Source organism: Amborella trichopoda, chromosome 1 (assembly GCF_054954075.1).
Source record: "Amborella trichopoda isolate Santa Cruz 75 chromosome 1, AtrichopodaSantaCruz75HAP2 v2.0, whole genome shotgun sequence".
In the NCBI taxonomy this organism is placed as follows: domain Eukaryota; kingdom Viridiplantae; phylum Streptophyta; class Magnoliopsida; order Amborellales; family Amborellaceae; genus Amborella; species Amborella trichopoda.
The window spans coordinates 16,254,492-16,281,630 of NC_142336.1; the positions used below are offsets into that span (position 1 = coordinate 16,254,492).

Consider the following 27,139-nt stretch of genomic DNA (forward strand, 5'->3'; position numbering starts at 1 on the left):
ATATTCCATAAAATAGAAAAAGTAAAGTTCAAAAGAAAATAATTGGAACCATGATCCTTAACCAGTTTACAACGACTCATTGCTACAAGAGAGAATTGAAAGTGTGGTCGATTGAACTGTTTGTTGAGCTATTCAAGTTCTTTTGAAAGATGCTCGCTTCACTTAATATCTAGGCAATGAGATTGAGATCATTTGTTTATATGATCACCAGCATAGAAGTTAAAGCTAGTGTCTTTAGACATGGATTGGGCCGTTAGATCAGTCACCAGCTCAACCGATCCGGATTGGCAATCCATCGATAATCGACGATATTTTTTACATTTCCCATTTTTTTGAAACATTTCACTTTGTGCACAATTCTTTAAAATCCATTTTTTTCATTAATTTCAACTTCATTTGAATGTACTTTTTTTTAACACTTTTTGCATTGTCACCGATTAAGCTGGTTGAACCGCTTCTTGCCCAAGTTCACTTAACTGATTAGGTCGATTTTTCTTTCATGTTTGTTGCATAACCATTTAATTCTTCCGTTCTTTTTACTTTTAGAGTGACCACTTGGTCCAAATACTCGCTTGGAACTCATACTATTTTAAGATGGCCACGGTTAGCATGCAACCAAGCCCACACATGTACAAATGCAGCATTGGCAATAAATATATATTTTTAAATATAATTTGCGGAATATACAATCTTTAAAATGGAGATCATGAATATGAAAAAATAAATAAATTTTAAAAATTAGAAATAATAATTATATTAAAAAAACATTTAGACCGTTAATTACAATTGTTTTTAGATGGACCACCTATTTGCATGCATCTTTAAGATGGATCTCCTGAAGATGGATCTCCTGACCGCATGTTGTACAAACGCGGTCAAGCCCGCATGAGACAATTGATGCTACGAACCAAATTCCCAATACGCTAGCTAAAGACTAATAAACTTCCCATTTGAAATATACAAACATGCTACAAACCAATACATAAATAACATTGGTCCACCAATTGAAGCTCCTAATCCTAAAAGCAAAGAGGATTTGCTAACAGGGTAAATGACCCATGAGAAAAAGGAGTAGAAAAAGTTGAAAGAAAATGACCAATGAGAGATAAACAATGAGCAAGAAAAGTAGAAGGTAGAAGAACACCATGCATATATCACTGCTCTTTCCATATCCTTCCTGTCACCCTAAGCTTCAACTCTTTCCTGTCACCCCCTGAGAAGAAGAGAGCCATATTCCTTTGTATAATTAACCCATCGTAACTGTCTCGAACCTTCCTGTGACTGTCTCTTATGCTTCTTGGGACCCCTTGCCAAATCATCTTCCTACCGTTTGCACCCACTTCAAGACTGTAGCTGTAATTCTTGGCCTCGTTGTCATCACCCATGAAGCGTAGAAAAGCTATATATACGGGTGCTATTCCAAGCTGAAAGGCTTCAAAGTGCAGGCAGAAATACTGGCCAAAGCAACTGAACACCTGAACAAGCCACAAGGGTTTTGATAAAGAGTAACTGTGACCTGGTTGATTAAGAATAACATGGCACTAGGGACTAAAAGTGGTACATTGAAGACGGTCATTTTGAAAGAGGACTTAAGTAGCCCAAAATGAAATTCAAATAAATCTCACCTTAGTCTACGTAGGAAACACCTAATCCTAACCAAGGTAATGTTTATTTATCACAGATGGTGGACAGAATTCTTTTTGTTTTAGCATGTTTAGGAATTATCCAAATTACTTCTGTAGAATATTCAATTCTGACATTTTTAAAGTTTCATTCATTTACCAGAATTATATGTGGCGGCATTAGCTAGTTAAAACTATATATGTTTTCTATTTGCTTGCAGATAATCTGCTCTCTCTCTCTCTCTCTCTCTCTCTCTCTCACACACACACACACACACACACACACAAAGATAATAAGTGAGAACTCTTACCGTTAACATCCACGTGGCATTGCCAACCTCGTGAGGATTGGCCTTGACATATCGGTGGTTGAAGGTACTGCCACTGTGCATGTCCACTTTGTGATCATCTTTCAAATGAGCCACCAAAGATGGAATATCACCAACCACAGAGCACTCTGAGCCAGCATAGGGGCAGTTGTATGGTCTAAACGTGCACTGAGCTTCGTGCTTTAGCTTACTGTAGTAAGGGAATATACCATTGCAACCGAAACTCTGGTACTTGCATGGCAACTCAAGAGAAGATGCCACTTTCTCCAATGCCAAGCATCTAATATTGCCAAGCTCATGCCTACAGGTCGGGCATCGATTGTGGACTCTTGGCTTGCACCCAGAACACAGTGTATGGCCATTTGAGCACTGAAATCAGAGCACAATGATCCCAAGTTGAAACATCCATCATGAGAGAGAAATGATATTTATTGCAAGAGAAATAAAGTACTGATGGGTATAGATGTCAATATTTCATCCTGACTTAGTGACAAGGTATGGCCATCTCACAGAAAACTTACACAATTGAACTTAATAATGAAAGACTCGAATGTTAGTGTTGGAGAGAAAATTGCAATGGGTATAGATGCTACACACAAAGCAATAACACAATATTCAATGTAACAAACAGCTAACAGCCAATTTGAAATAACCTTTAAGTTAAAATTAGCCTTGACAAGGATGAAGGATCATCATCATCATCATCATAGCCTTCTCCCAATTAATTGGGGTCCGCTAGGGTGAAGGATATTATTGTTAAATAAATTTGGATCATCATGGATATAGGCTGTACTCAGAAAAAAGCTATATAACTTTAATTCTATTAATTTACCTACTATGTTGTAAGTTATGACTGAATGTTACTATGGACATGAGTCAAATGATTTCATTGAGGGATGGGGGTTCCCAGATCTTCATTATTTGGGGCACAATCTTAAGGTAGAAGCCAACTCCCCATCCAAGTGGCCTTTTGCATCTTAAATACTTTTATTTTGTGTACTCATACATTATGTACAACTTATACACATTAATGAAATTAGTAGTTAGCCATCAAAAATGTTGCTCTGATATAGAAGTGCAGAAGTTATATATATACTATTCTTGAAACAAGACAAAAGCGCTTATTCATGAATCCTCTATCCTCCCATCAAGTAATCATATCAGGCATTCAGGCCACAATGAAACCATGGAAAGAAATAGAAGGCACAAATCCATTAATATATAACTCTATGTTGATGTCTATTTCCAAAGAATGCAAAAGTGCATATGCAGGTAAGCACAAACAAATCACAAGAAGAAATTCATGACAAAACAATAACTAGGCCATCCTGAAAGATTTAAAGAAACAAAAAAGTGTTTGTGTGAAAATTAGAACGAATATTGAATTGAAGAAACATAAAGTTGCAATCTGATCATTATCCTGGTACATACACAACACATTCACCAAAAGAAAAGGTTAGTATAATTTTTGTCCATAAATAGGCCAAAACTAGACTAAAATAATGAAAAAGGTAAGAAAAGGAAAACATTTGAAACACATTTGTTTTCTATAAGCAAGAGTCCCTTACTTAAGAATGGGTAGTATAGATGAACTGGCAATCTCATCTAGACCAAGATGGGTTTCTTTAAACAGAATAACAAGGCAGAATTTCAAGTCACTATGTAAACTGGAATCATGTAACCCATAGGCACGCAGGGGTACTTAGAGACACGAGCAACTTGGAAAGGCAGAAGGAACTCATTAAATAATGGTATTTATGATAACTTGGAAGGACCAAAGGGGCTCATATATTTGGTGAAGGAAAAATACCAAAACTGAAGGTGAAATAGACAAAATAAGTGAAGATAAATCTTACCAAGCATGCATTATAGGGGTTAAGGCTCCTAGAGTAATAGGATGTCGATTTCACCAAGGAGATGGCATCTAGAAAATGGATGCAGCAATCATAGAATTGAATGAACAGTGCCAAACAACTGAGCAAGCAAAAGCTTGTTTAGAGCAATGGAATTGTATGTGGTTCACTCCTTGTGCTCCACTTAAAATGTGCAAACTCCATTAATGAAAAACCTTTGCAGAATTGGCGCTGACCAGGAGACATATTCGAAGACTGTATTTAACAAAGAAAATACCAGAAAAAATTTCTGTGTGTTCCATAAATGGTTGATTTCCTAAATAAATAAAACATACGAAAACCTAAAACTTGCAACAATGTCGACAAACTGATCCCAAAAACCATAAATAAGTTGGACTTGGAAAGTGTAGCTTTTACACCCAGAGGTGGGGGGCAAACAGCAAAACCAATTTGAAGTACCAGCAAGAACCTACCAAAATTTCAATATCAGGTTTGAAGGAATCTCAAATAACACATTAACCTGGAAGATGTCCTGACCATGAAAGGGAACATCTACAAATGCCAGGGTTATGACACGTTGTGAACCTTGCATTGGCGACTTGATGGAAATGATTTGCTTGTGAAACTCTGGATTATGCTACTATAGGGGTGCACATTACATGGTGGATGTCAAGGTTTGCCTGAAGTTTGTTTCAATAATTATTTGGAGGATCCACAGTTTAAAAGAAATTGCACAAACTAGAAAAAAAAATATTGTTTTACTTTTTTCAGTGATTTCTTGACAACCAAATATATCATCTTAGCGTGAGTCAACGTCAATGATGTTTCGACGAAGATCACTATATCAGTGATCTCCTTAATGATGGCTTTGGATCCCAAATTGTCTCCATTTTCATTGGCAGACTCAGAATAATTTCTTTATAAATTGACTATTGCCTGCACAGAAAAGGAAACTACAGATCTCAACTTCACTGGTTTTGAACTTCAAAATTACTCATGCAACAAAGATTCTACATAAACATTAAGGACATCAAATATTTCCTTCCTGTCAAAACTACCCCACAATTTATTTTGGTGAACAAATTAATTTAGGTAAAATTCAAGTTTTGAATTTAAAATAACCAAATTATTTCATTTTTACACAAACAATCTTAGCACAAACCAGGAACCATAACTATCGGGAAGATAATCCATATAGCACATCAAATACACCATATAACTTTAAAGACACAATTGGACATAAAATATCAGGCATAATATTCAAATTTGCATAATTAAAATGTCATTCTATATCCACCATAACAAATGGAACTGGTAAGAAAGAAAATTGCAAATTTCCAGAGTCCAAAACTTAGTTTGCCATGAAACAAAAGGAAGTCATAAGTTACAACAAACCTGGTGAATGGGAGGATACATAGCATTTAAGCATACAGGACATTCTAAGAGTTCACGGACACTACTAGGAGCAGTCACAATAGGTTTGGAAGCAACTTGAGGAGAATCATTGAAAAGCTTATTCACTTCAAGCTTATCAACTTTCGTGTGAGGATCGACAACTTCGGGGGATCCTTGCAATTCCTCTAGATAAGGATTTCCACAAGCCATTATCTAACAGTCAGAGGGCCAATTTTTCCTGTATAGAGTAGAAGGTATAGTTAAGTCAATAACTAGCAACATTCTTAATACACCAGAAGAAACTATATCCCATAATTGGAAAACTTTATCTCGCAAAACACAGTGAATTTTTAGTATAGTAGTTAGAAATTGCCAACATTCTAGTGAACTTCAAACATATCAACTCAATGAACAAGTGAGCTGTGTTGATCGTGTATTATGTGTATGAGTGTATGGATAGGTGAGAAATGACTCCATTAAATTTAAAGTACGAAGAGAACTAACAAATAGGAATATTAATATTAAATGAGAGCATGAATTATAATATATATACATATATAATGTTTATATATAGCGTCAACCTTATGGTATAGAAGTGAGGCACCCTTCAAAAACATAGAAGAAAAAGGTTGTTTCAATGCAGACAAATCCTCCAATTAATCATCTTAACCTCAAGATGTGTATGATATGAAGAAAAAAAGGATTTCAAGATTTAAAAATAGTTCAAGACTTAAAAATAGCGCATCTTGTAAAACATTATCTGAACTATCCATTTTCAAGTTTTTCAAGTGTTTATAGATCAGTACAACCTGCACCGTTATTGGAGTTTTAAATTTGATAATTAGGGGTGAAAACAGATTTTCACGTGATTGTAAGTGTCTCCAGCACTGAAATTGCACAGTTTGGAGGTGTGCCTTACTTTGATTGTTTTAGGTGGGCGCCTTATAAACCTCTCTCTCTCTCTCTCTCTCTCTCTCTCTCTCTCTAGATATATATATATATATATATATAAGGTTCTAATTTCATGAAAATAATTATATGGCTCGTTACATATAGCTCATAAACTAAGAATTATCAAGTCTAAGGGATACAAATCTTCATACTCCACAGAGCTCAGTACCATCAAAGAACATATCCTAGTACAAGAGAATTGCAATATAAATGACAAAGGTCATAACAATTTGATTGTTTTGAACTACGATTCAGTTCAGATGAGAAATTAAAGGAAATTTTGATGTACACAGTGTTGTTAAGAACGGACTGGTGGTCAAAACATGGAGGGCACAGTTCTGATCAGACCACCTGGATCAGATTGGCTCACTGGTCAAACCGGTCATAGACTAAAAAAGGAAAATGCAAAAATTTGAACAAAAAATAGAGATACAGAAATATATTAGGAACACAAATTATGGAACATTTTTCATCAATAAATATTTTTTAGAGTTCCATTGAGATGTTTAAGAATAAAAGAAAAAATGATAGCAAAAACAACTGAAAAAAGTAAAGATGCAACCTCAAAATATCAAAGTAAGGTGCACCTCCAAACTTTGTCATAAGATCCAAATATGGCATCGAAAAATCTTAGGATTGACCAAGAATCTATTTTTCTCTAATTACAAAATTTGGAACTCCAAAAATGGTTCAAATCAAGGAGATCTATAAAAGCATGAAATTCTTGAAAATGGATGGTCCAGATAATGTGTTGCAAGATATACTATTTTTGGGACTTGTATTCTTTTTCCTTTTCCATATCCATACATCTCAACGTCGAGATGATCAATTAGATGGTTTTCAAACATCAAAACAGGTTTTTTCAATGGATTTTGTATTTGCACCTTAATTCTACAATATAAGGTATCAACCTTATATAAACTTTTTCCCTATTTATTAGGAAAAAAAGAATATAAGTTACTTATTAAAACAACAAAACCATTAAATTGGATAATGGAGACAACCTATTGCATAGATTTGATAAGACATCATTTCTAACAAAATCCTAGATTTTTTTCTATTTTCTATATAAATATAAAACAAGCAAATCAAGAAGGAAAAAGTTTATAAGGTTGAGGCCCTAAACAATTCAATTTAGGCACACCTCAAAAATTCACTAGAAGAGATTGTTTCGACGGCGAAAAACCCTCAAATCGATCATCTCGACCTCGAGTTTGTGAAGAAAAATAGATTTCAGGTTTGGGAAATAGAGCATCTTGTAATATCTAGGCCATCAACTTTCAATATTTTCAAGTGTTTATATATCTACACTATTTTTGAGGCTTTACATTTCATAATTAGATATGAAAATAAATTTTCAGGCCATCACAAATATGCTTGCTACTGAAAAATTATCTTTCAACATTTTTTAGGGCTACGCCATACTTTGATTGTTTAGAGCCCCATCCTATTTTTTAGATCTTTTCCGACCTTTACAGCCAACTCGGGGCAATCTTGGAACATCAACTCAAGATTCGCCGAGCTGACTCGCTTAGGCCAAGCCCCAGTATTGCCTCCTAGAGCCAACTTTGCCAACATTACTCCAATATTTCATATTGTATATATTGTTTATGATTTTTAGTTTTTCTGAATTTTACAATTTTTCCTTTTTTTTATAGGATCTTTGCCGGCCTTTCCACCCAACTCGGGGAAAACTCAGCTCGAGACTTGCCAAGCTGACTCACTTACGCCAACCCCCAAGTTTTGCTTCCTAGAGCCAACTTCGCCACATTAATCCAACACCTGAAGCCTTCTTCTTTCCCTCTTGTGGGGTAGTATTCCATCCAATATTATCTCAATCAAATCAGTCACACCCTATTTCTACCGCATCAAATTAACCCTTCCCAAGCCCTAATAATATACCCACATGCTTCCCAAACCCATCAAATATACCCTAAGCCACCAAACTCAAATAAACCATAATCTTGCCTCATGCCCTTCAAATCCATCAAGCACCCTTGCTGGACCTGCAATTTTCCAGTAACATCAACCCCCTTAACCCTCCAAAACTGACCATAATTATTGCCCTGATTGTATCTAACCCTTTTCTATCAACTCACCATCAATCCTGCCTTATTTAGACCTTATTTTCTCCAATCCTATTCGAAGTAGGGAAACCCAATAACCACAAAACCCTGCTGTCCTAAACTTCATAAGCAACTGATGCAACCCAGAATACTGCTCTCCATTATCTAGACAAGAGATATAAGCTTAAAGTTTACAAGAGGAACCACAAAAGAGCAAATTAGTCATTGAGTCTATCCTTTATGTATTTTATTGCTTGAGCCTTTTATACACTTGGGGGCATAAGTATTAATTTCTAGAGTCTTTTATGTCTTCTTATTCACTTAAAGTCATTTATAGTAAAGGGTCATGATTAGATTAGATGGATGGCCAGGATTAAGTCTTGTTAGGGCTTTCTTATATAAGGGATGTACTCAAGCATAATGGATGATCATATTATGGACTTTTATTCAAAACCCTGGAGTAGCAAGTGCTCCTTCTTTTATTTCTGGTTGTTGCATCTTTCTGTAGTTTTGGATATTCCCTATCTTCTTCTTTGCTAAACCTAGCTCCAAGCTACTAGGTTTGCGCCGGGTAGGTAGCAAAGCATGACGATTAGTAAGGACGGTATTATAGCATGGTATTGTGGCAAGCATAGTAGCATGTTACTATATTTTGGTACTGTAGCACACTAATATAGCACCGATTTTTGTGCCCTAGATCAAACAACCATGCCTCCACAAAGAGGAAAAGTGACAACTATAGAAGCCTTTGACGCTAGTTCGTGAGAAGGGATTGCAGATCTTAGGAGATTGATAAGAACCCTAGCTCTACATTTGGTGCAAATGGGAGCCCCATCTTAGGGGTATGGGATCAAGGCTGATGGGGAATCCATAAATCCCTTCCATGATCAAGCTCTAAGGAGAGAGGTAGTTGATCATACGGAGAGGGATAGTAGGAGGTGGGAAACCGGTCTCAAGGTTGAGATCCCAAAGTTTTATGATGAGAACAACAAGCATTCTTTTGAAGGTGATCCCATCTACAATGAACCGGTTGATGATGAGGACCCGGAAGTGACCTATAGTGATCATGAAGACTTAACACCAATCTTTGATGTATACCCCGATGAGGATTCAAGTTTGGTAGAAGAATCAATTCATGATAAAGAATTTAGTGAACCTATCTTTGATGAAAAGAAAGAAGAAGGTCCTATCTTCAGTAAAGAACATGTTGTTGGCCAAGAAGATAATGATGGTGACGGTGTTTACAATGGTAAAGATGGGGATAATTACGTTGAGCTATTGCTTTGTTTTGAGTGGAAAGCCCCAACAACAACTCCTCAAGTCCGAATGGAAAGAGCTCGTGATTGCAATGCTTACATCTTAACCCATTTTAAAGTACTGCATTGGTAAGGATCCTCTTCCCTCATTGAATCAAGTATACTCCTACATACAGAATGAAGAGAGGAGCTGTATTGGTATTGGAAGTGCTATGCTCCAAAACGAAGGAAGTGAGAGGTCTGCCCTTGCCTCGATGTCTCAAAAAGGCAGTCAAGCGGGTGGCAAAAAGATAGGCAAGGGGAGTATCTCGACAGAAGATAAAGACAAGTTGAAGTGTGAACATTGTGGTCACTCCCGTCATACAAAGGAGACTTGTTGAGAGCCTTTTACCGTGACCTTCAAAGTTTCAGAATTCTATGAAATCTAGTAGTCGTCCTGGCCTACTCGCTTAGCTCGCCACTGTTGTGGATCAGCGTATCTCATTTGATTAACGTGTCTGGCGCCTCTGGTTGAGGCAGTAGTTTAGGCGAGGAGGGAAGTCAAGCGGGAAGGCAAGAAGGTTTAGGGGGTAATTACGTTGAGCTATTGCTTTGTTTTGAGTGGAAAACCCCAACAACTCCCCAAGTCCTGATGGAAAGAGCTCGTGATTGCAATGCGTACATCTTAACCCATTTTAAAGTTTGTGAATTATCTCGGGTATATTCATGGACAATAATACCATGCATATGTGCTACAAATGTTACAATTTCCATGTGGACAAAACATGAACATGATAGATAATGTTTTATGAAAGATGCAGTAATTTGGAACATATTTCTCTCTTGTTTTCTTAAATTGGGTGTAACGACCCAAAATTTTTCTGAGTCAGAGAGAAGGAAAGGACATCCATGGCAGGGAGTGTGACGCAACACCGTTTGGAGAGGGGAGAGTGAGGCGGCGTTGTGCGTGCGTGAGCTGCCGTATGTGATGTGGGCTATTGGGCACAACTGTATAGGGGTAGTCCAAGGGACTTCCTCTTCTTTTCTCGTATGTTATGCACCATTTGTCCCTTGCTTGTTGTTTAGTGTGCCATGAGATTGCCACTTGTTTCAAGTGTGAGCCATGTAGGCCCTTGATGCCACTTGTTGATGCATGCATGCTGCCCCTTTTGTTTTCTTATTTATTCACCCCTTCACATCTCTCTCAAGGAGTTGCTTCCTCTCAACCACTTTTTCCCCCATTGAGAAGCTATTTCAAACCCTTTGAGCTTTTGGGAGAACTTAGAGAGAAGTGGAGGTCGGCTGTGTGAAAGATTGAGAAGCTTGGAGAAGAGTGAGCTGTGTGAAGGATTTGGGATCACCATTGGAGCACACAAGGTAAGTAGATTATGCTATTATGTGTCCATAGTGTGAAGCATGAGAGTATGAGATTTAAGCATGGATTTAAGCATGAATGAAGTATTGAATTAAGCATGAGTTAGGTTTTGAGTATGTATAGAAATTGTGTGAATGAATAGGATTGTATGCATGTTTTGTGTTCTGATTTCCAAGAAGGTGTGGGTCTTGTTTGTAAGATATGCTATGCACTGTTGTAATTTCTGTTGAGCCTTAAAATTTGTGGGTTGATGCTCTTGTGAGTCTAGTTTAAGCTAGAATTGGTTTCATGTGGTTATCCTGTGTAGTTTAGAAGTTATGCTTTGATCTTTGAAGTATGTTATGGCTAAACTGCAGAATTCTGGGGAGAATTAGGGTTCTTGTGACTCTCTGTTGACCTATCAAATGATCTCAAAATTGCCTCAATTTACCACCATTGGAAAGATCTCTTAGCCTACTTCGAGTTTGGTGTTTATGACTAGCTAAGATTCTTGATGGTTTGGAAGATATACTTCGTTTTATGCTTATATGTCACTGTTAGCATATTGTGATAATTTCCAGGAACACTTGCTTCTGTTGCATTGAGACTTTGTCTGACCTATTGAAGTCCAAATGACACAAAATCACAGCCATTTAAAAGATACATGAGTCTATTGTGATGTTTATGTTTTAACCTGGTTCTTCTGTATAATTGTGAAGTTATGATCTAAATTGTGGAGGCATGTCACTAATTAACAGATTCACTGAATTTCAGAATTGTGACCTCTATTACCATGGGTTTTGGCTGATCAAATGGAGTCCAATTGCTCCCAAACCTCTGCCATTTGAAAGATCAGTATATTGGCTTAAAGTTGCATGTGGAAATCATATTGAGATGCCCTCTAGATTGAAAGTTATGCCTTTGATAAGAGGGTCATGCCACTGCAGTAGAATGCAGGAATTCCAGCACCAATATTTATGTTGTGCCCAAGTGTGGACTGATCAAATGGCTATCAATTGACTTCATACCACTTTTGGGTGAGAGATAGTTGTGTTTGCTTCAATTGTCATGTTGTGACTAAGCTGAGATTCCTAATGAATCAGGAGCTATGTATATCTTTCTATGACACTGTGAATGCTCCGAATCAGAGAATGCTTATGAGATGAGGCATGCCACGATGTGATATGAAGCACTACGCAATGGGTCATCCATTGGTAGTGTGATGATGTTATATGATATGATTGTGATAAGTGATTTATTGGCGTGCTTTGAGTGTATGGCACGACTTGCTGTTACCATGGTGATATCTCTAGTGATCTAGGATTTCTCGACATGCTTTCAGCAGATTGCATTGACTAGAATATGTGACTTCTGAGTGTGCATGAGGTGATATGTACTGAGACTGTTATACTGTGATATTGACCACTACGTAATGGGCCACCCATTGGTAGTTGGATACTGTGATACTGTGACTGTTATGTGATTACTTTGCATGCTTTGAGCGTATTGCATGGCCATGACTGACACCAGTGAAGTGCGTACGAGTTGATATGTGACTTGCCGCCAATGCTTTGTGCAAATTGCATCGCCCGAGATAGGTAGTCGCCTGAGAAATGTAATTGACCTGAGTTATGAGATTGACCTGAGATATATGATAACTTGAGTTATATGATCGATTTGCGAGATATGGGATTGGCCTGATAAATAGGGCTAGAGAGTGAGTTAGTGTCTGCTGATTTTGTTATGCTCTCTTAATTGTGTTGATCTGTTGAGATTGATGGATTGCTAGTGTGTTGTCTGATATCTTATATTGTGCCTGCTCTAACATGAAAAGCATCATTCTATAATTGTGACATAATTGTGATGCACAACTCCTGTTTTATGAGTATGGCATAGAACCTTGAGAATTGTTGTGATATTATGTGTATAGGCAGGGAAGCATGATGTTTTAATCTACTTACTGGGCTTTTTAACTCATTCCTTTGCTTCCATTCTTGTAGATTGTCTGCTGACAGCGAGAGATGATCGTGTTTGGTGGACTAAAACCCCGCGCTCGACGAGTGGATCTCTGTTCTTGTGTAGGTGTTTGTTAGTCGTCAGCCATGCAGTTGTTGTTTTATGAAGTTATGTATTTTGGGGCCAGGCCTGTAGTGCCTTGGATGAATTGTAATTTTCTGGATATTGCTTATGACCTTGGAGACTGTATATGGATATGAATGGTTTTTAATTTATCCAGCTTTTGTGTTGTTTCTGGTGGGTGTTTTTCTTTCTTTCGTGGTTTGCTCTTGATTCCGCCTGTTATATGCGTTGAGCCACTCCCACCTCAGTGGCGTTCGCGACCTCCGATCGCGATCCCACGCTCTGTCGCCCTCCGATTTGGAATGACAGGGGTCAGGGGGGCGGGGTCATGACATTGGGTCTCGTCAAAATTGGGGAAAAGTGCATATTCCTTGTTGATGACAGACATGCACATCTAACACTATTGTTGATGGCAGTTAAGTATTGCCCATATTGTTGGTATGCAAATCAGTACGCTTATAGCATTTCTCCCATACATAACCTTGTAAATCAAGGATTAGAACCAAAGGAAATCTATGGACAATAAAGGTTATCTCTTAAAATGTATGGTGCACTAGAATGGGCTTTCCTTGTTTGGACAAAGAAGCATCTCTTGATGGAGGTGAAGTTGTAAATTATGTACCATGGCAGAATGATGCTTCTTATTGGGAAACTTACTTTCCCGTACCAATTTATCATGTTGTATTTGCCAAGATTAACATGAAGGGGCGTCATGATCAAGCAGTGTCGAAAGTTTTATTGAGAGGTTGTGATGTGTTTGATGTTTTATTTGGTCCAAAACAGGTGCTTGTGTTCTCTATCGAAGACAATTCACTAGAATTGTGCATTCACATACTCATAAAGTATGATAATATAAGGCAGCCGCTAACAAACATCATGTTTATACTCGAAAATGTGAGCAAGGGACTTCGCCCCCACCTTAGTTTCGAGTGCAAACAAATCGAAGAGTTGGAAAAGAATGTGTCCCGTCAAATTACATTCCGAGAGAGAGTCGAGCCACAAGGCCGTATCCCTCTTGGATCGCCGGCAAAGCCTGCTTCCCTCTTATTTCAACCTTGGAACTCAACAAGAAGATTTACGAAAAGGGTTTGGAGAGAAAAGGAAGTTCTTAGAGAAATAGGTTTACAAAAGGGAGAAGGGAAGATAAACACAAATAAATTAACAAGCAAGGAAAATAAAGATACACGAGAGTAAAGAATCTAACTATAAAATGTAAAAAGAACAAGAAAGTAAAAAGCATGCAGACTATCTATTCTAACTAATTACATGGATAAAAGAAAAGAGCAAACAAGATCTAAGAAATGAGCTAACCTACAAAATAAGAAAATCGAGGCGAAGAGGGGAGACAGAGGATACTACATTAAATGAGATGGAGTAGAGGAGGGAATAAAGCATTAAAGAGGGGAGATAGACGAGAAAGGTAATGAGAATGAAGCATTAAATAAAAGAAGAGGGACAGAAGAAGAATGAAACATATATTAAAGAAATGAAGAGGGATGAATGCCAAGTAGGAATAAATGGTAATAAATAACATAAAAATAAATAAATACAAGAGGAAAAGGAAGAAATAGGCTAAATTATTGAATAAAATATAAAGTGAATAACAAAATTGCAAAAGAGAGAGAGGAAGAAGAGAGATAGAGAGGGAAAGAGATTTCTAAACTACAAGATGAGTAAAAGGAAAAGAGAAATAAATACAAAGAACTAGGGGAAATAAATGCAAGAAAGGAGAAATAAATACTAAATGATAGAGATGAGAGAAAGAGTTAGATCATAAATGAAGAGAGAATAGAAGGAAAAGCATAAACGCAACCAATAAATGGGAAATAAATGCAAGAAATACAAATAAAGAAAAGAGAAAACAATATTTGAGGTCGGGTCCCAAGGTCCGACACCCAGAGTCGAAGCCGATTCAGATCAAATGGTTGCACAGTTTATCCCGAACTTTCAGTTTAACGGGGGCAAGTAGAAATAGGAAGAAGAGGGCCCAAAAAGGCGGACTATCCAGATCGCCTTCAGTTTGACAAGATATCCTGAAGGGGTTAGAAGCGTTAGTTTTGGATTCAAGGGTTATGAGAGATGGGGGGTTGCTGAAGTGGGCTCAAACTTACGGCTCTCCCACAATATCAAGCTAAAACTCAAGATCAAGGAAATTTAAACCCAGCCTGGGCTCAAGATGATGGAAACTCAGACATAGCTTAGGCTCAAGATCAAGAAAAATCTAGGCTTTAGGTTTGAAGCAAAAGGGGGTATTTATAGGCAACATAGGCCCTTCACAGCCTGTAAGTTGATTTTGTGTGAAATTCGGACCATCAGAATTCTAGCAACATTCAGAATAGCACCGGAGACACTTGGAACATCGCCACTGTCATTAATGCTACATTAATGATGGTCAACAAACATTAATTGCTCGTTAATGCGATTGATGCGATCCTGTCAATATTTGACGCCATTGGTAATGGCGCCAGCGGCTCAAATTTTTGTTCGAACACGTGTCGCCTTCTCGTGATTCTAATCTACGTTTGGTGGACCTAATCATAGCTTGGAGCTGCTTTGAATGACGTTGGGGACAGTTGCAATGTCGACGTGAGCTGTCATGCCATCTTTGTTGTACTATCCTCTGAACCTCAGCCGATCGAAATTCGATAGCCACTATCCGTACTGACATCTAACGTGTCAATACGACCTTGCCACACCTAACGGTATGATCTGCCATATTGTCGCGTCTGTCAATCTCGTCGGCCAGGCTGTTTCTCACCTGTTGAAGGTCTCGGGGCCTAGCGACATTTGGAATGGTGTCAGCGACATTAGCAATATCGCCAAACTTCTGCTTGTTCTAACCACTTGATTTGTGACTGAGGTGCCTTTGTCGCCTTGCGTTCGGGTTTCAGCAAAGCTTTGGCAACCGTTGGAGCAGCGCCAGAGCCTTCCCCTTTGAAAATGCTCTGAGTCAGGCGATTCTGAGTCTGTCTTGCCTTGTTCTGCCTTTTGGTGCCTTTGATCACACGGGGCAATATCGAGTTGGTAGAGGCTAGATTTACTTAAGGGCTTAAGTGGGGTGAATGGTTTAAAATATCTGGGTGGTCTTCCTGGGACATTTCAACCTATTTATAACTTCTCCAGTCGAGATCAAGGTGCATACACATCGTTAGCATAGGATTTTTGATGTTGGAGATTTTGAGTGGGCAGTCATGACTAAGGATAAATTTCCAGCTGTGGAATATCATAAGATGAGCCAGCGCAAGATTGGAACATGTGAAAGTGATGCATAAGATTAAGGATAATGCCTAAAATTTGAAGCGTCCCAGTCATATTCACACTTCCGATGTTTTTAATGTCAAGCATCTCATTCCATATCGTGGTCATACCTCCAACAACAAGCCGCCGAATTCGAGGGCAAATTCCACAACAGCAGCTGTGGAATACTGCTCTCGAGTATATAGACAAGAGAGATAAGCTTAAAGTTTACAAGAGAAACCACAAATATGTCTTTTATTTTTTTCTTAAGTCTTTTTATTCATTTAGGGGAGTAAGTAGTAATTTTTAAAGTCTTTTATGTCTTTTTATTCACTTAAAAGTCTTTTATAGTCAAGGGCCATGATTACATTCGATTTGATGGATGCCCAGGATTAAGTCTTGTTAGGTTTTTCTTATATAAGGGATGTACTCAAGCACAATGGATGATCATGTTATGGACTTTTACCCAAAACCCTAGAACAACAAGTGCTTCTTTTATCTTTGATTTTTGCATCTTTCTTTAGTTTTGGATCTTTCGTATCGTCTTCTTTGCTAAACTTAGCTCCAAGCTACTAGGTCTATGCCAGAAACCTAAACCCTTAAACTCCTAAATACCAACCTAATTAGAACTCCCAATCCAACTCCTAACCTTTTGTTCTAAGCCTACCTTGGGTGCCACACTTGTGTAGGATCCAAAGCCCATTGGTCCTACATCATGCGACAATAGAGGGACCATGAGGAACTAAAAGAGGTACACTCAAATTGGACCAATAGACCTACAGGAGGAACTCAACAATCAACATTACAAAAGCCTCAACACGACTGGGCAGCATAGTCTATGCCATGAATGTGCCGAATGAAGGTCACCTTGAAGATATCTCATATGATTTTCATGCTAATTCAGTGAAGGAAGCCAAATAGAGGATAGGATGAAAAAGTTGCAGGAACAAAGGAACCAAAGGGAAGGGGAAAGGTGTTCGAGAATTGAAGAATATAATTTTCCACTCATTACACGATTGCAATAAATTGGATTCCCTCAAGGATGATTTTCAGCATCTAGCCGAATCAAACGGAAAGATTCACTATCATCTTATTTATTTTCAGTAGTCGGGGAAGCTTCCAATCAACTATTGGATGGAGTGTATGAAGTAGAGCTATTAAATGGGTTTAAAGCTTCATTGCACGCTTTGAGGTATTTTCAGGAATAAAAGTGAACATAACCAAATCTAAAATTTTGGATTCTAGTCCCAAACAAAGAGTTACAAGTGGTAGCAAAAGGAATGGTTGTGGATCCAAATTGTTACTAAGCAAGTATCTTACCAAGCCACCCAAAAATCCATGGGATAGGGCTGTACAAAGAATTAAGAGAAAAATAGACTCTCGGAAACCAAGATTCTTGCCATTGGGGGGAGAATACATTGATTTTCATGTTTGTCTAACATCCCAATCTACTTCAAATCCCTCTTATTAATGCCAATATTAATTGTTAAAACAATTTAAAAACAAATGAGGGATTTCTTGGGCCTCCCTACTTATTTCACTTCCCCCTTCTTGATGCCAATATCATTTTTATCAACAATATGGAAAAGTAAATGAGAAATTTCATATGGAATGGGTCCACAGAATGCTGCAATTCATTTTGTTAGTTGGGGCAAAGCATGTCTTCAGACAAAATGGAAGATCCATGAAATTGCAAATTTTGGGAGACCAACCAAACACTAATCAAGAAATGGTAGTTGAGATTCATGGAGTCTTCAAACCATATAATAGAACCAAGTGATTGCAAACAAGTATGGAATACATGAGCCAGGTTGGTTTCTCAAACGAGCGCGTTGGTGGGGAATAAATAAGCATTCAAGCAAGCTTCATCAATCAAATGACCATGTTGGTGGGAGAGGGTAGAAAAACAAGATTTTGGAAGGACGTCTAATTATAGAAGGAACCCATTTAAGATTTATACCAAGCTCTATATGCCTTAACCAGTAAAGCAATCCAGAGGCTTATGGCGGCAGAGGCTGTCCATGGAGAAGAAAACTAGGCTGTCTAGATATCAAAATTGAGTCAAGATCTAAAAGATGAAGAAATAAGGCTGCTTGCAGCATTGTTGGGAGAGCTTCAAACTTTTCTCTGGCCCCAAGAAAGGAGGATTGCATTATTTGGGTGTCAAAACAGAAAATGCTTTTTAAGAGGGAAAGTGCAAGACACATGTGGTGGACCTAGGACACTTCCCCTAGAATCAAAGGGGGATTTTCCCTATAGTAAGAAAAGTGCTTTTTCCACACAATCAAACACCCCAAAATATACAAGTTGATTAGCAATTATTCAAAATAGTTAGTAGTATCTCACCCACTTTCCTCAATAGCTCATAGTTTTATTATTATAGATAGTTGATGGACCTATACATAGGGAATCAACTTTGTGAATGCGACTTGTAAATGATTTGATCATACTAATGAATAATATGCTAATTACAACAAAAAGAGAGAGAGAGAGAGAGAGAGGGTAAATCTCACTTTTGCCACGGAAGTTTAAAAGAACTTTAGAAAAGTCATGCTCATTTAACGTCTTCCAAAATTGCCACAAACATTTCAAATGTCTTTCAATAATTCCACTTTTTTTATAATTTAGATTCAAAGTTCCAAATATACCATTTATTAAATTTTTTATTTTTAAGTAGTTTCCGCCCTACACAAGATTTGTCTCTCTTCCCAAAACCTTTTAGTGCTTACCAAGTTTTTTTAGAATTTTGATTCAGAATTCCAATAATACCGTTTATTAAAAAAAAATTGTTTTTAACTAGTTTTCCCCCTGCATAAGATCTGCCTCTCTTCCCAAAACCTTTAGTGACCTCCCTCCCTCCCTCCCTCCCTCTCTCTCTCTCTCTCTCTCTCTCTCTCACACACACACACACTCACTCACTCACACACATACACACACACACACACAAAAGCCAAAACCCTATTCCATAATGTGAGGCTCCGAAAGGTTTTGAAACTACAACAACTTATAAAACTGATTTGAGATTTCATTTTTACTAAACAATTTCCCGTGATTTTATTTTTCTGGATACTTGATTTTGTTTTATTAAATACTAATTTACGGCAGGGTTTTGAGTTTTAGCCCATGCATTTTGGTGCATAGGAACATGATTCTAGGAGTATTGATAAAAATGCAAGAGTAGAGAGTTTAAAATCTTCAGATCCATAATAAAAGGGAAAAGCTTTATAACAAATCACTCTTTCTTTTCGTGTTTCCTTTTTTGAATAAATTGGGTTTTTTAGGAAGGGGATATGATGAGAGAAATTTCATGCCTCTAAAATCTGGTGAAATTTTTGGAATTCAATCAACAATGGATGAATCAGATGTAACTTTTGATAAAAATATATAAAGAATACCTTGTCAGTTTTGAGACTTGAGTTTTGATGGTCATAAAACTTCCTATTGGTACCTCCTCATGAACTCCTAGACACCCCTTTCATCTTTCTCAGAACAAATCTCGCTTGGGGTTTTCAGACTTCACTTAAGAGAGGATAGGTTTTTAGGTTTTGGGTAGAGAGAAAGATGTCCTAGGATTTTCTGGTTTAGATGGGGAGAGAGAGCTTGGTAGAGAGTAGTGGGTTTCAGATAAGAGAGAGAGAGAGAAAGAGAGAGAGAGAGAGAGAAAACAAACAATAAATTATTATTAAGTGGCTTTTTTGGAAGTAAACCAAGAAAGTTTGAAGAAAGTGGTATTGTTAAGGAAAATTTCAAACAAAGGTGGCATTTTTTAAGTTCTTGAAAGCCCATGAAAGTTTGAAGAAAGTAGTATTGTTTAGGAAACTTCAAACAAAGGTGGCATTTTTTAAGTTCTTGAAAGCTCTGGTGAAGTGAGGCTGCCCCAGCCTCCACCCACCCACCCTCGAAAAAAACCACAAAAAAAGAAAAAAGGGAAAAACAAATAGAACTGAAATAGATATGTAACTAGCATGTGATCCACATAGAGACAGGTTTGTTTTGTATTCGTACCATGCAAATGGATAGAAGATTGTATTCAATCGTGCTATCCTAGAACTCGCTAAAACTGAGTCCAGAGAGAAGAAAGACAAAACAATTTATAAAGGAGCATACAAAAACCAATTAAACTACCAATGAAATCCATCAGGGCATTTGTGGGTTGCTTGAAACAAGAAGCAAGTACAGCCACAACAATTTCAAAATATGCATGTCACATTACAATAATGGATGTAGAGATAGACTCTCGGAGATCAGAACACTGCTCAGTCATTTACTTTTAATAAACAAACACCATTTGGAAGGAACCATTGATTAGAACCATGGATTAACTCATAATAATTACATTACCCATGAAAGAAGCATGTATTTACCTGCTTGCAATGAGATAGTATTTACCTAAAGAAAATGGAATAGGTGCCCCAGTTCACAGGATATATATGAATTCCAAACTATGTTAAGGACCATAACATGTTAAGGGCTAGCCATGTGTGGCGCTGACCAAGTACAGCACTCGTTAAGCGGTGCGAGTTGGTTCAAGTGGAAGGACTTAAAAGAGCAAGGGGTAGGCCCAAAAGGATGTGGCTGGAAGTAGTTTGGAAAGATACAAGGACTTATGGCCTCACTGAGGATATGGCATTTAATAGAGCAAAATGACAGACCAGGATTCATGTAGCCGAGCCCAATTAATTGGGAAAAGACTATGATGATGACGATGATGATGATGATGTTAAGGACTGTAACATAGTCAATCTAACAAGTGGAGATGGCATCATTAGAAGCCAGACTACATCCATGGTAGATTGGGAAAGATTAGGTCTTTACCAGAACACAAAAATCACAATTACCCAAGTGAACATCAGAGCACTATCATTCATCTAGAATAACAAGGAGCTTAATACTCCCAACAATGAGGCTCTATTATTCAATAGCAATGAGACAGTTCAATAATCATATTATTGGGTCATGCAAGTTATCAGCTGCTTAATGTATAGATAGTAAGAATTTACAAATGTAGGGTCGTGTCAAATATGCAATAATCAAATGGTATCTAAAGGCTTTTCAACTCTTTGAAAATTGACTGCATTTATCAAAGTGGTGAGAACTCAAAGTTGATAAGATCAAAACTAGAACATGTCCCCAACTCTATGGAACTTATAAATGTGAAGAAAATCTGTAATGGCCAAAATGCTACGTCAATTGGAAGAGAAAGGATACAACAGTAGACACTTATGATCCATTACTTTGCCATTCCTACATCTGACTGGCACGAACACGGTGCAACATAGGCCTTCAAGCTAATGATTTTTGGGTAAAACAAGAAAATACCTAATCACATCTAATCAACCGCTAGACATGGGCTATATCACATGACAATAGATGGAACGTGACTATTGTTGATTTTTCCATTTTCTCTCTAGGGAAAGGAAGCAGGAGGCAATGCAATCTAGATGAGAATACAGGCCTTGTGATGGGGAGATACAGAAAGGCCAATGCCTCATTTGAACCAATCCAGACAGGTGATGCCTGGATCCACTAGAAACATCACCATCCAAATAGCTTTCCCTCTCTATAGAATCAGCACCCAATTAACCCACTCTTCTCAGCATATAGCATCATTCAAAGGATTTTTTTTTTTTTTTTTTTTGATAATCATATATTCTAGAGTGAGTTGATTCCGGAGGTTTACTTCACATCACTTCTTCCAAATTCATATATGCTACAAAAGCATGGAGTTGGTGAAGCCTCATTTTAGCTTACGGTTTGTTCTCCTTCAACGTCACATCCTGGCGGATCGCCCCATCTCTAGCTTTATTTGGACAGAAATTCAGCAAGCATATTGAGGGACCATAACCTATCACCTAATTTTCTGTGCAACAATACGCCAATAGTAATGTCTCAAATCAGAGAAGTTGATGAATCAGCTCCTATACCACTGTCTAGGCGATTTAATTGGCAAGAAATAATACACACCAAGTACCTACTAAAAGATTACATCTAACAAGACATTCCCACTTTCCAATGAACCAACAGCAAAAACCCACATAAATGAAAATTTTTCAAACTTTAGTTCTCCTCCAAACTCCATTTCTTCGATGACTCTCGACTCGATATGCCAACATAGGGGGTTGTTTTCAGTCCACATTTCTACATGACATCGACTATTTTTGCCCTAATTCCAAAAGCTAAACAACCAATATAATTGCCAATCTACACTATAAAAATATCAATCACTATTACCCAAGGGAACATCAGAGCACTATCATTCATCTAGAATATCAAGGAGCTTAATACTCCCAACAATGAGGCTCTATTATTCAATAGCAATGAGACACATATTATTGGGTCATGCAAGTTATCAGCTGCTTAATGTATAGATAGTACAAATTTACAAATGTAGGGTCGTGTCAAATATGCAATAATCAAATGGTATCTAAAGGCTTTTCAACTCTTTGAAAATTGATTGCATTTATCAAAGTGGTGAGAACTCAAAGTTGATAAGATCAAAACTAGAACATGTCCCCCAACTCTATGGAACTTATAAATGTGAAGAAAATCTGGAATGGCCAAAATGCTACGTCAATTGGAAGAGAAAGGATACAACAGTAGACACTTATGATCCACTACTTTGCCATTCCTACATCTGACTGGCACGAACACGGTGCAACATAGGCCTTCAAGCTAATGATTTTTGGGTAAAACAAGAAAATACCTAATCACATCTAATCAACCGCTAGACATGAGCTATATCACATGACAATAGATGGAACGTGACTATTGTTGATTTTTCCATTTTCTCTCTAGGGAAAGGAAGCAGGAGGCAATGCAATCTAGATGAGAATACAGGCCTTGTGATGGGGAGATACAGAAAGGCCAATGCCTCATTTGAACCAATCCAGACAGGTGATGCCTGGATCCACTAGAAACATCACCATCTAAATAGCTTTCCCTCTCTATAGAATCAGCACCCAATTAACCCACTCTTCTCAGCATATAGCATCATTCAAAGGACTTTTTTTTATTTTTTTTTGATAATCATATATTCTAGAGTGAGTTGATTCCAGGGGTTTACTCCACATCACTTCTTCCAAATTCATATATGCTACAAAAGCATGGAGTTGGTGAAGCCTCATTTTAGCTTACGGTTTGTTCTCCTTCAACGTCACATCTTGGCGGATTGCCCCATCTCTAGCTTTATTTGGCCAGAAATTCAGCAAGCATATTGAGGGACCGTAACCTATCACAACCTAATTTTCTGTGCAACAATACGCCAATAGTAATGTCTCAAATCAAAGAAGTTGATGAATCAGCTCCTCTACCACTGTCTAGGAGATTTAATTGGCAAGAAATAATACACACCAAGTACCTGCTAAAAGATTACATCTATCAAGACATTCCCACTTTCCAATGAACCAACAGCAAAAACCCACATAAATGAAAATTTTTAAAACTTTAGTTCTCCTCCAAACTCCATTTCTTCGATGACTCTCGACTCGATATGCCAACATAGGGGGTTGTTTTCAGTCCACATTTCTACATGACATCGACTATTTTTGCCCTAATTCCAATAGCTAAACAACCAATATAATTGCCAATCTACACTATAAAAATATCAATCACTATTACCCAAGGGAACATCAAAGCACTATCATTCATCTAGAATAACAAGGAGCTTAATACTCCCAACAATGAGGCTCTATTATTCAATAGCAATGAGACACATATTATTGGGTCATGCAAGTTATCAGCTGCTTAATGTATAGATAGTACAAATTTACAAATGTAGGGTCGTGTCAAATATGCAATAATCAAATGGTATCTAAAGGCTTTTCAACTCTTTGAAAATTGATTGCATTTATCAAAGTGGTGAGAACTCAAAGTTGATAAGATCAAAACTAGAACATGTACCCAACTCTATGGAACTTATAAATGTGAAGAAAATCTGTAATGGCCAAAATGCTACGTCAATTGGAAGAGAAAGGATACAACAGTAGACACTTATGATCCATTACTTTGCCATTCCTACATCTGACTGGCACGAACACGGTGCAACATAGGCATTCAAGCTAATGATTTTTGGGTAAAACAAGAAAATACCTAATCACATCTAATCAACCGCTAGACATGGGCTATATCACATGACAATAGATGGAACGTGACTATTGATGATTTTTCCATTTTCTCTCTAGAGAAAGGAAGCATGAGGTAATGCAATCTAGATGAGAATACAGGCCTTGTGATGGGGAGATACAGAAAGGCCAATGCCTCATTTGAACCAATCCAGACAGGTGATGCCTGGATCCACTAGAAACATCACCATCTAAATAGCTTTCCCTCTCTATAGAATCAGCACCCAATTAACCCACTCTTCTCAGCATATAGCATCATTCAAAGGTTTTTTTTTTTTTTTTTTTTGATAATCATATATTCTAGAGTGAGTTGATTCCAGGGGTTTACTCCACATCACTTCTTCCAAATTCATATATGCTACAAAAGCATGGAGTTGGTGAAGCCTCATTTTAGCTTACGGTTTGTTCTCCTTCAACGTCACATCTTGGCGGATTGCCCCATCTCTAGCTTTATTTGGCCAGAAATTCAGCAACCATATTGAGGGACCATAACCTATCACAACCTAATTTTTTGTGCAACAATACGCCAACAGTAATGTCTCAAATCAGAGAAGTTGATGAATCAGCTCCTATACCACTGTCTAGGCGATTTAATTGGCAAGAAATAATACACACCAAGTACCTGCTAAAAGATTACATCTATCAAGACATTCCCACTTTCCAATGAACCAACAGCAAAAACCCACATAAATGAAAAATTTTAAAACTTTAGCTCTCCTCCAAACTCCACTTCTTCGATGACTCTCGACTCGATATGCCAACATAGGGGGTTGTTTTCAGTCCACATTTCTACATGACATCGACTATTTTTGCCCTAATTCCAATAGCTAAACAACCAATATAATTGCCAATCTACACTATAAAAATATCAGTCACATTCTTAGCTATACATGCATTACCCTCTGCGAAACTCGAACATGAATTGTTTGCATGTGTATCTTTCCTGTGCATTACATGATGAATCTTCAAACAATATTGATCAGAAAAAAAGCCCAAAAAAAAAACCAGAATAGAAAATAAACCAAACTACATACACTCAAAAAGCAAAAAAATAAAACCCAAATTACCATCATTACCATTGTGGTAAGCACAATAACCCGTTAAAAGACGACCCATACGCACAGATCACCAAAATTATCAAAACTAAAAAAGGTCAAAACTCAGATGCATCTGAGAAAGAACACAAAAAGCAACAATGATACCAAAACGATGTTAAAACAGCTAAAATTACACTAAAAGTATCAAAACGCTAAATACTTACAGATATGAATATCTGACCTGAATGCCCTGAAACAGAAAGACCCATCATAAAAAACACATAAAAACAAGAACCATCAGGCCAAATAAACCAAAGAATAAGTCAAAACAAGAAAAAAGACACAGTAAATTTGAATTGGGGGGCCACTAAATCCAACCGATATGTCAAAAAATACATTCTCATAGAGAAGAGGGTGGAAAAAGACCTTTGCGATGAATGATCTCAAACCCAAAGCTCAGAAAATGGAATGAAAGTCTCCTTTGAAAACTTGAAGACTAACCGTATCAGAAAATACTTATAAATACATAGGGGCAAATACTCCGGAGGATCTCAAACCAGAATTCAAATTAAAGCCGTTTGGATTAGTGCGAGAAAAGACAAGCAATTCTCGGGAATTGTAAGAGTGAGAGCCTACTGAGATAGAGAGAAGGGAATAGAAGAGAGAAACTCCATAAATACCCCTGTATTTGTAAGAAATATCAAGCAAGCCTTCTTGAGGCTTCAAATGACCACTGTGCCCCTCGAGTAAGTAACACGAGGGTCGTTTAAAAGAAGAGAATTGTATACCTCTTCTTTGGAGCCTCGTTTTTTTTTTTTTTTTTTTTTTTTTTTTTTTTTTTTTCGCCCATATTGCTCTATTTTCGGATCTTTATGATAAAAAAAAATGGATCTTTAAGATTTAAAATTGTGGATTTTTGGATCTTGATAGTTAGTCATTTTTTAAACTTCTTTTCTTCAAAAAAATAATATTTTCAATATCCAAATTTGCAATCTTTGGATTCGAAAAATCAAAAAATGTGAATTTCGGATTTTCAGTATCCAAAAATGTTGGGACACTAAAAATGGAATTTCGAACTTTAAAATATCCAAAAATTGTAGTTTTTGGATTTTAGCCATTTTTGGTTTTTGGAAATCCAAAATTCATAATTTTTGGATTTTGAAAGTTCAAAAATGTAATTTTCAAATATTATCAAATAAAAAATTGTTGAGGGGAGCTTTGGATGTTGAACATCTTCAAATTTTAAAATCAATTTTGAAAATCCGAAATATAAGACTTTTGGATATTGAGAATCCGAAAAAAACAAAATTCAATTTCAGTTAATTTGTGCAAATATAAATATTAGATATTGAAAATCTCAAAACGGCAATTCCGTCAATTTTTACAATGTTGATAAAATATTGTAATAGCGCATATAAAATGAGTAAAGTGTTAAGTACCGAAAAAATTTAGGTAAAATTGTAATAATATTAAAAATAATAGATATATGTGCAAAAATTATTCCTCCCAAAAATTATACTTTGTTATTTTTTATTGTTTTGAAATTACCCCAACTTCCAACCTTCAAAGTCCATAGTAGAGACAATTTGACAAATAAAACTAAAAAAATAAAAAAACTAGGGTATTTTTATGTTATTGTTTCTCTTATAATGTTATAAAAGAAATTTTATTACATTTCGAAGGACTTCTACCAAAACATAACATAAGACCTAACATTAAAACAAACACAAAAAAAAAAAAACTAACATTTGACTTATGAACCCCTAAATACCTCACATCTCCCACTTTTTAATTATAAAATATTTGTAGTTATTTTTGTATACAGAGATATGTAAAAATATAGATAGGTACAAGTTTTTAT

The 27,139-nt window shown here is 37.0% G+C and overlaps 1 protein-coding gene across 4 annotated transcripts; it reads right to left on the reverse strand.

The window, feature by feature from the left end:
* Nucleotides 1–924: 924 nt before the first annotated feature.
* LOC18425767 (E3 ubiquitin-protein ligase DIS1) lies at nt 925–25,912 on the reverse strand. 4 transcript variants are annotated; one of them, XM_006830302.4, is made up of 5 exons: nt 25,705–25,909; nt 25,503–25,528; nt 5,200–5,437; nt 1,934–2,320; nt 925–1,475 (listed from the first exon to the last, which is right to left on the reverse strand). In XM_006830302.4, the coding sequence occupies exons 3-5, from the start codon at nt 5,407–5,409 to the stop codon at nt 1,155–1,157; spliced, it is 918 nt and encodes a 305-aa protein (XP_006830365.1). In that variant the 5' UTR covers nt 5,410–5,437; nt 25,503–25,528; nt 25,705–25,909; the 3' UTR covers nt 925–1,154. The 4 variants fall into 4 exon arrangements, with proteins under 4 accessions (XP_006830365.1, XP_020517868.1, XP_088709088.1 ...); XM_020662209.2 differs by lacking the exon at nt 25,503–25,528 and having other exon boundaries at nt 25,705–25,912; XM_088852962.1 differs by lacking the exon at nt 25,705–25,909 and having other exon boundaries at nt 25,141–25,528.
* Nucleotides 25,913–27,139: the final 1,227 nt, after the last annotated feature.